Source organism: Sinocyclocheilus rhinocerous, unplaced genomic scaffold (assembly GCF_001515625.1).
Source record: "Sinocyclocheilus rhinocerous isolate Xijiao unplaced genomic scaffold, SAMN03320098_v1.1 scaffold226, whole genome shotgun sequence".
Classification (NCBI taxonomy): domain Eukaryota; kingdom Metazoa; phylum Chordata; class Actinopteri; order Cypriniformes; family Cyprinidae; genus Sinocyclocheilus; species Sinocyclocheilus rhinocerous.
The window spans coordinates 164,916-174,915 of NW_015631726.1; the positions used below are offsets into that span (position 1 = coordinate 164,916).

Below are 10,000 nucleotides of genomic sequence, written 5' to 3' on the forward strand. Positions count from 1 at the left end.
AATCACAACGCACTGGATAGCTGGCCAATCAGCGTACACCTCGCTTTTCAGAACGATGAGCTTTGTAAAAATCGATGCGTTTCAGAAAAGCGGGGCATAGAGGAGAAACAATAATGTACATACAGTATGTGGAAAATAATGTGTTTTTTGAAATTTAAACCGCATAAACACATTTCATTACACCAAATACACAAAATAATGTTATTTTTAGCAATATCATATGGCCCCTTTAAAATTTCCACTTGTAGTTGAATTTCTATGCTGAATAGAGATATTAAGTTATTAAAATGAAAATGAATCAGCACATTCTTCTAGGATAACCAATTAAAGCTGAACTTGGCTGAGCCCAAAGCTGAACCCTGTCGCTATCACTTCTGTTTTTCAGATACGGTGCCCAAGGCTTAACCCTGAGCAAAATTGTACCACATATATGTAATCTACTCGGAGACCCCACAAGTCAGGTATGTGCATTTGTCTTGATCCAAGACATTCAAGATTAAACTGTGATCTGCATGACATGGCTTTTTTACAGAACAAAGGATGAAGGTAGCAACATTACACAAAGCTATACTGACCTCTGGTGGTGGTTTTGGATGTGGAGTTGGTGGAAATATAACAAGTATACATTTGTTTTTATTAAGTGAATATAGATTTTACAATATGAATGAATACTGTTAACAGATGCAGTGGAAAGCATTTCAAATAGCAGAATAAACATTAAAAAAGCAATGTAATTGCTTTGCATTTAAGACTCTTCCATCAAAGGTGTTTGCATTTGTTTGTCCTCCTAAAACATTTACATATTATTCTTATCACTGATAATATGTATTAATATAAGCTTATATATAATAATATATAAGCTTCCACTTTTACAAGTGCACAGTTTAGAGACTTGTTTTAAAATATGTGAATTTAGTGAAAATATGAAGTTGTCCAATTATCTGCCCAGGTTCGGGATGCGGCCATGAACTGCCTTGTGGAAATATACAGACACGTTGGAGAGAAGGTTAGGATTGACCTTAGTAAAAAAGGACTGCCGCAATCGAGGTAAGCTCTTCCTTTTTTATTAACTCTCTGCCAATTCACAGACAATGCATGAGCATTACATCTACAATATTAGTTAGTCTTCAGGTCACTCCCAGGATCTTTTCTAATTCAGATGGATTTCTGTTTAATTTTGTACTCATGTTTTTGTTTTGAAGGTTTTCCCCCTCTAGATATACACTGAATCTGTTCATTTACTTCTATCAGGCATTGATAAATTTAGTCAGATATTTTTCCCCACTAGTAAGTGTTTCTAAACAGAGTGAAACATTCATGAACCAGTCTCTATTAGTGCTGTAATGATTCTTATTCACTTAAGGGGCTAAAGTGGATATACATACAGGTCATTAGGTCTTAATTTCCCTGTAGACCCAGAATCAGGCTCTGCCCTCTAACTTGAGACTAATATGCTTTTAGCGGCTAAAATTATGTGCTTACAGCACGCCACCTATGTTATTCAGATTAAACCTTCTGAATTTGTGATTTAACATTTAGAAAAGTATGGCATTCATAGTGCCGCTCTCAGATGTTTTGCTCTATGGGCTTGAGCCTGCAAAAGAAAGTGTCCAGCCATGATACTGCACAGCAAGAGATGACTGAAGTGCATGGAGAGGAGGAAGGCATGCCAGCATTTGCTTGTGGTCTGAATTTGGTTGTAACATCTGTTAGATATCCCTCCCACTTAAAATCTGTGCATGTCTCCAGGGACCATGCAGGCATCTGTTTCTCTGATCTTCTCAGTGGTTTTAGTTTTAAGACTTTTGAGGGCAGGCTCAATTGGAACATGCCTTGGGAAAACAGTTTGCTGTGACTTCGGACACAACGTCAAACCGGCAACTCGTTTGTGATCATCGAGGCTCAAGTATGTGAACTGCAGCTTCAGTATTTTTGAGTTAATTCACCAGATTATTAATACAATCATTTGGGTCATATGAAAATATTTTAAGCTAATGCTAATTCATTTCCACTTCCGAGGGCTGTACTCATTATATTTGATTTATTAGATTAATATCATTTCCGTGCTGCCTTCTCAGTTGGCTTCATGCGCATCTGTGCCCAAATTCTTTGGGACTAGACCCAATCCTGTTACTAAAAATGATAACCACACAATTAAAATGGCCCTTGGAGGGATCTATGAAAGAATCAAACTCTCATTGCTTTCTCACTAAAGTCCACATTTAGCATAAATCAAGCATGCACAACAAAGTTTTAATTTTCCAAATGTTCAATATCCATTTTGAGTCTTAAGCGCACTGACAGCTTTTCAGCGCTGCTGTTTTTCACAGACTGCCATGGATGTATCTGCAAAATTCAAATCTTCTCAGGTTAATTTAGAGGCACGCAGTCAGTCTGCATGGATGAAGTGAATAGAGGAAGAAATCTCTTTTTGAACAATATAGTGCATAAGGGTTTAGCAAGCAGCATTTCCCTTCTTTCAAACTGCAGAAAAGGCAGCCCGTCTCATTTGCAATTCAAAATTCTGTTGTGGGACACTTTGTAAAGCAGAAATGATGGACTTGTAGGATTAAACATTTGCATTTGTCAGTGGTTGTCAGCAGGGATGCCCTTATTTAAAATGAAATCCTACCAGCATGATTGTTGGAAACAACATCCTCTTAAACATTAATATTACAAGGCTTTATTTACTTGTCCTAGTTAGAATTTAATTACTTTGGCAGTAAGAGCTTTGAACATTAACATCATCACACTATTCACAATGTTGCTTTTTTTAATCAATATCATAAATGCATGTTTTGAGTATTCAAATGATCACTCAGCCCTATTTATAACTTAAAATGATTCTTTGCCACACTGTAAGGCAGAGAAATGTGGCAGTCCATCCAGATTCAGCATGGAATCTGAATCCCCTCACAGGGAGCTGAGAACATGACGATGAATCGGCTTTGATGCGCAGGGCTCTGGGGATCTGCCTCTGACTCGTACAGACAATCTTCTGAGAGGGATGTAAAGGATGAAGGATTCTCAGAGGGTTTTACAGGACGAAAACATCCGCAGCTTTGTGAATATGCAGTGGGAGGAGTTTTAGAGAGCAGTGCTACATGGTTCAGTTTCACAGGGTTTTCTCTCATTTGAGGATGCTTAAATGTTTCCCAAATTGTTGCTTCATTAGAGGCCATACTATAATTAAAATCATTATTTTATTCCTTTGATCCACTTACAATGTTTCTTTCATTGAATAATAGTATTGTTGTACTCAACTATCTCTTTGACCTTTAAAGTGCCCCTATTATGCCATTTATACAGTTCCTAATATTGTTTTGGGAGTCTCCTACAATAGGATTACATGCATGCAAATTAGTTAGTCTTCAGGTCACTCCCAGGATCTTTTCTAATTCAGATGGATTTCTGTTTAATTTTGTACTCATGTTTTTGTTTTGAAGGTTTTCCCCCTCTAGATATACACTGAATCTGTTCATTTACTTCTATCAGGCATTGATAAATTTAGTCAGATATTTTTCCCCACTAGTAAGTGTTTCTAAACAGAGTGAAACATTCATGAACCAGTCTCTATTAGTGCTGTAATGATTCTTATTCACTTAAGGGGCTAAAGTGGATATACATACAGGTCATTAGGTCTTAATTTCCCTGTAGACCCAGAATCAGGCTCTGCCCTCTAACTTGAGACTAATATGCTTTTAGCGGCTAAAATTATGTGCTTACAGCACGCCACCTATGTTATTCAGATTAAACCTTCTGAATTTGTGATTTAACATTTAGAAAAGTATGGCATTCATAGTGCCGCTCTCAGATGTTTTGCTCTATGGGCTTGAGCCTGCAAAAGAAAGTGTCCAGCCATGATACTGCACAGCAAGAGATGACTGAAGTGCATGGAGAGGAGGAAGGCATGCCAGCATTTGCTTGTGGTCTGAATTTGGTTGTAACATCTGTTAGATATCCCTCCCACTTAAAATCTGTGCATGTCTCCAGGGACCATGCAGGCATCTGTTTCTCTGATCTTCTCAGTGGTTTTAGTTTTAAGACTTTTGAGGGCAGGCTCAATTGGAACATGCCTTGGGAAAACAGTTTGCTGTGACTTCGGACACAACGTCAAACCGGCAACTCGTTTGTGATCATCGAGGCTCAAGTATGTGTACTGCAGCTTCAGTATTTTTGAGTTAATTCACCAGATTATTAATACAATCATTTGGGTCATACAAAAATATTTTAAGCTAAATGCTAATTCATTTCCATTTCCGAGAGCTGCACTCATTATATTTGATTTATTAGATTAATATCATTTCCGTGCTGCCTTCTCAGTTGGCTTCATGCGCATCTGTGCCCAAATTCTTTGGGACTAGACCCAATCCTGTTACTAAAAATGATAACCACACAATTAAAATGGCCCTTGGAGGGATCTATGAAAGAATCAAACTCTCATTGCTTTCTCACTAAAGTCCACATTTAGCATAAATCAAGCATGCACAACAAAGTTTTAATTTTCCAAATGTTCAATATCCATTTTGAGTCTTAAGCGCACTGACAGCTTTTCAGCGCTGCTGTTTTTCACAGACTGCCATGGATGTATCTGCAAAATTCAAATCTTCTCAGGTTAATTTAGAGGCACGCAGTCAGTCTGCATGGATGAAGTGAATAGAGGAAGAAATCTCTTTTTGAACAATATAGTGCATAAGGGTTTAGCAAGCAGCATTTCCCTTCTTTCAAACTGCAGAAAAGGCAGCCCGTCTCATTTGCAATTCAAAATTCTGTTGTGGGACACTTTGTAAAGCAGAAATGATGGACTTGTAGGATTAAACATTTGCATTTGTCAGTGGTTGTCAGCAGGGATGCCCTTATTTCAAATGAAATCCTACCAGCATGATTGTTGGAAACAACATCCTCTTAAACATTAATATTACAAGGCTTTATTTACTTGTCCTAGTTAGAATTTAATTACTTTGGCAGTAAGAGCTTTGAACATTAACATCATCACACTATTCACAATGTTGCTTTTTTTAATCAATATCATAAATGCATGTTTTGAGTATTCAAATGATCACTCAGCCCTATTTATAACTTAAAATGATTCTTTGCCACACTGTAAGGCAGAGAAATGTGGCAGTCCATCCAGATTCAGCATGGAATCTGAATCCCCTCACAGGGAGCTGAGAACATGACGATGAATCGGCTTTGATGCGCAGGGCTCTGGGGATCTGCCTCTGACTCGTACAGACAATCTTCTGAGAGGGATGTAAAGGATGAAGGATTCTCAGAGGGTTTTACAGGACGAAAACATCCGCAGCTTTGTGAATATGCAGTGGGAGGAGTTTTAGAGAGCAGTGCTACATGGTTCAGTTTCACAGGGTTTTCTCTCATTTGAGGATGCTTAAATGTTTCCCAAATTGTTGCTTCATTAGAGGCCATACTATAATTAAAATCATTATTTTATTCCTTTGATCCACTTACAATGTTTCTTTCATTGAATAATAGTATTGTTGTACTCAACTATCTCTTTGACCTTTAAAGTGCCCCTATTATGCCATTTATACAGTTCCTAATATTGTTTTGGGAGTCTCCTACAATAGGATTACATGCATGCAAAGTCAAAAAACGCTTTCATTTTTCTCAAAATATGCATTTAATATCACCTCATTTTCCAGCGATTCTCAAACGATTAGTTCGAAGCAGTTCAAAGATTCAGTCTCTCTAAACCCCTCCTTTCCGTGAGCCTGCTCTGCTCTGATTGGTCAGATGGCCTAGTCTGTTGTGATTGCAATACGCCCATTGCCATAGTTCTGTATTTTGAATGCTCTATAGAAAATATAAACATCTATTATTTATCATACTTACAGGTTGTGATTCAGTGGAGCAGCTGGTCCAAATAAACAGGATACTGATCCATATTTCAACAGCAAGCGTTTTGTGAATCCCGTGTTGAACTCTTCGAGATTAGAGAAGCAGTCATCAGTAGAATGACGTGTTTGTGGGCGAGGGGCACTTTAAACAAGATGCTTTTTTTTTGCTACTATGCCTTTAAGACCTGAAAATGATCTCTGTTATGATTGGCTAACCTCTTCGCACATATATTGCACTAACTTCTGGACTTGCAGGTTTGCTTTGGAGTCAAGTATAGTTGGTGCAAAGCTTGCATTACACTTACAGGATCACAAAACCATCCATGCTGAAATGTGACACATCAACTGTTACATCACAACCAGTCTCGCTCAGCCAGACTTATGGCTAACGGCAAAAAGTCTGGTCCTCATTGTAGCTTGTTCTGGCCTTGAACCGCACATTTAGACCGCCTAACCGACATGTTAAGCAACCAAGTACTTTACTGTCTGTTGTCTTCATAGTTTATGAGTTAGGTCACCATGTCATTATGTCCATAGCTAATAGTTTAAGCGTTTGTTAAATAGTAGTGCAGTCAGTGTAGTCAGGTGGTATCTCAGAACAAAGGGAGTGACCGAATGAAAGGTATTTCCATTTCATAGACATTTACCCTGCTTGGTGAGAGCATTTTTTGTCAGATTTGCAACACCTGTTTCTGAGGATTGTTTTGTGAGCACCGAGAGTCACAATTCCAGGAGTTACTTTTCTAAAGGTCTAGTTATTTTTTTTCTGTAACTGAGCAAGCTTTAACTTTAAAAAATGTCTTGCTCTTTTTTTTTTTTACAGGTTGAATGTAATTTTCAGCAGATTCGATGAAGTCCAAAGATCTGGGAACATGATCCTCTCCTCAGGTTCAGGTAGGATTTATATATTTAGAAATTCCAATAATTTAAATGTCTAAACAGGCTTTTAAACATCACAGCTTGAGTGTTAACCCTGGCTGTGTTCCAAAACTTACTGCCTACATCATCCTACCCTCATAAGTGACCCATTTGTAACAGTCTACATAGACACCATGTTGTGGATTTTTTTTTTATTAGATTGAACTGCTATTTTAATCTATACTTTTGGAGATTGATGAATTATATTTAAACATTTCTCTTGCATCATCCACCATCTTGGATGGATTTTATTCACTGAGCTTATCACAGTGCATTATGGGATTGCCTTTTCTGTGAAGGATACATGTGATGCTACTTTAGTCCAAACTAAGATATCTAACTACATTCATGTCAGAAGCATGTCTGTAATGATATAAAATGTCGTCTACGTAGGCAGCTCTCTAGGTTTTTAAACCGTTTTCTCTTTGAAATTCATGATGATGTCTTGGGGCAGGGATTTTTTTTTGTTTTTGTCGGATGAACCCTTTAGTTAGTTGAATCACAACATTTGCAGATCTATAAGTAATAGAGGCTATGAAACATGTTTGTTTGAAATCCAGAATTAGGGAGTTCTGAGTACCCCCTCCTCCACCTCCTCCTCCTGTTCTCCCCTGCGGCCCTGTGCACATTATATTGCAGGATTTGGGCTCATTTTGCATTTCAGTAGGTGGTTGAAAGCAGCATCTGTAGCATAAGGATTTTTTGTCTGTTTATTTGGGTGATCGCCTCTTCGACTCTTAGTTTTCTTTGTAAATCTGGTTGAACTGTCAGTGAAATCAGGCAGAGGTAATGTATTGAGATAAAACATGAATCTATCATCATTTTTAGGGTGAGGTTTAGCTTTAGAATTACACCTGAAAGAGAGGAAAATAGAGCAAGAGTGGAAGAAAGAACGACACTCTTCATGTTTTATGCTGCAGTGCTTTCACTTTGTGTGTTTGTCTGACTTTAGATTCAAAGGGACTTACTTTGTCTTTTTCTGAAATTTGATTTATTTACTGGAATAATGTCATGCTGATTTTGAAATTGAAAAGCTTTGATGTGATCCTTGGTTCGCACTGCTCCATATAAACTAATTTGTCATGAATCTTGTTGCCGTATTGGAACTGTGAGAGTTTTACAAATGATAACCAATGGTCTGAGTGTGCTTTTGGCAGACACTGATTTTGATACACTGTGATGAGAAGCCTTAATCAGAGATTTCCAAGTAATACTGGAAGATTTTTTTGGAGGTATTTTAGTGGATCTTTTTCCTTTTTCCTACCTCATACTGGAGCTATGGAGTTGTGATTTTACATATAGTAGTTACAATATATTTTGTTGGCAATTTAGTCTAGAGTTAGAGTTGGTAAATTATATATAAATGCCTCTGTCATCTTCTTGTAGATGCAGCACTTGCAGCACAGCTCCTTTTTTTAATAAGTGCTGTCTCTGCACAAATATTATATATATTTAGCATTATATAATAGGAAATGTCTTTCATTTGCACTGGTAATATTTTGTGTAAATCTGTTGTGTGAGGGCCACAGTATCCGGAGTCTCTTTCCTGTGTCAAGATTTTAGTTGGTATAAGGAAGATGTTTCAAGTTCTGTGAACATAAACTCAGAAAAGATTTAGGGACAGAAAAGTAAATGACAAGCAAATGGCCCCAGATCAACTGTTTGTATCACATTCAGTCTTTACAGGGGAAATGCTTTCTACGTCCTTTATTTAAAAGAGTTGGGTGGCTTTTGTCTTTGGTAAAGTCACAAGACCACAGCAGCAGGAAGGGAAAGGGAAGGAGAGGCGGAGACCCAAGAGAGAGACTGTAAAAAAAAGCTGGAGCTTTGTTGTATTTGCAGTCTCTGTGTGAATTGAAGAGACACTTGCTCTATGACAACCGGAGAAGGTAAGAATTGGAATGGAATGGCGGCTTTAATGTCAGGGATGAATAAAAGCAGTGCTGGGCACTAGCAGCCTTAAACCTCCAGCTGCTGTTCTGCCAAGGGGACAGCATGTTTTTTTCTGTGTTTTCGTGTTTACAGATGATAATGCTTCTGAGATTTAAATATTCGTGTTTTTGCTTCACCCATTTTTACAGTCTCTTTAGCTGGATTTCAAAGCATTTTGACATGGAAAGGCAGTGTATCCGTTTATAGATGTTGTCGTTTTGGAAAAATAAAACATCTAATCTCTCAGATTGTCATGAATTCAGATGTGTATACACTAGATTTGTGACATGTATCGAACACTCAAGATATCTCGCACCTGAATTGCGACAGAATTACAATTTGTCATGTTCTTGCAATGCATTCAGTAAATATAACTGCATTACGGATGTGAATTTGCTTATTTTGCTCATCTAAAGCGTTTTAGGAGTGACTTTGTGCTATTTTGTATTTTTTAACATTAGCATATGGATCCAATGCATGTCTATGATTGTTGCACCATTCCTCGCTGTTTTTTAAATCGTCTCACAGCATGAGCATTGCAATTTTAAACCTACAACATTAGCCTAAAGCAATGCTCAAATAAAAATTTTGTGGTGGTTAAAAATATTTTTCTTTGCCTTTGTGACGCTAGCCAAAAATAAAGCCATTGCAGATTAAGTTATTACATTGTTAATGATGACAATTTTATTTTTGTCTTTGGAATAAGACCAGGAATCTGTATAACTGCTTTCATGTTTACTTTAAATAAAATTAATCCACCAATAACACTTCCTTGGCTTGCTTTAATACTGATTGACAGCATGTTTCCTTTCCATTCTGAATACTTAGTGATACAACAGAACTAGGACTCGTGTTCTGTTTGGAGCATAATCCTTCATTCACCTTCAGCAAAGTACTCTGCTCTGACCGTTTGTTGTCACCTTTGCACAATATGCACACACTGTCAACATAATACAGGAGTCACGTGCGTTAGTGTAAAAGTGCGGTCTAGGACACCCTGTGTTTATCTCAGGACACACTGCAGGGGGTGTTCAGAGAGGTAGAGGTGATCGAGGGATGGATATTTTACACTACCAGTCCATCTTTTTTATATACAGTACACACTTGATATTGGATCCGGCAGCACAGTTTGAGAATGGAATTAATGGATCGGGGCGTTTGTGTGTGTGTGAGAGTTCATGTCCTATAGCACTGTTATGTAAACATGTCGCTTGGGTTCTAAGCTTTTTTGTGCTGACATGTTCAAAGTCACTCTGACATGTTATGCTGTGTCATCGTCTCAGTCCAGTCAG

At 37.8% G+C, this 10,000-nt stretch overlaps 1 protein-coding gene across 12 annotated transcripts in view; it reads left to right on the top strand.

Annotated features, from left to right (window-relative positions):
* The window catches only part of LOC107741904 (CLIP-associating protein 1-like), an 85,785-nt gene that overhangs the window by 30,568 nt on the left and 45,217 nt on the right, over positions 1–10,000 (top strand). For all 12 annotated transcript variants that reach the window (XM_016554700.1, XM_016554706.1, XM_016554701.1 and 9 more), the window contains exons 6-8: positions 386–461; positions 950–1,047; positions 6,682–6,752. In XM_016554700.1, the coding sequence (XP_016410186.1) occupies positions 386–461; positions 950–1,047; positions 6,682–6,752 (245 nt within the window). The remainder of the gene's footprint in view (positions 1–385; positions 462–949; positions 1,048–6,681; positions 6,753–10,000) is intronic.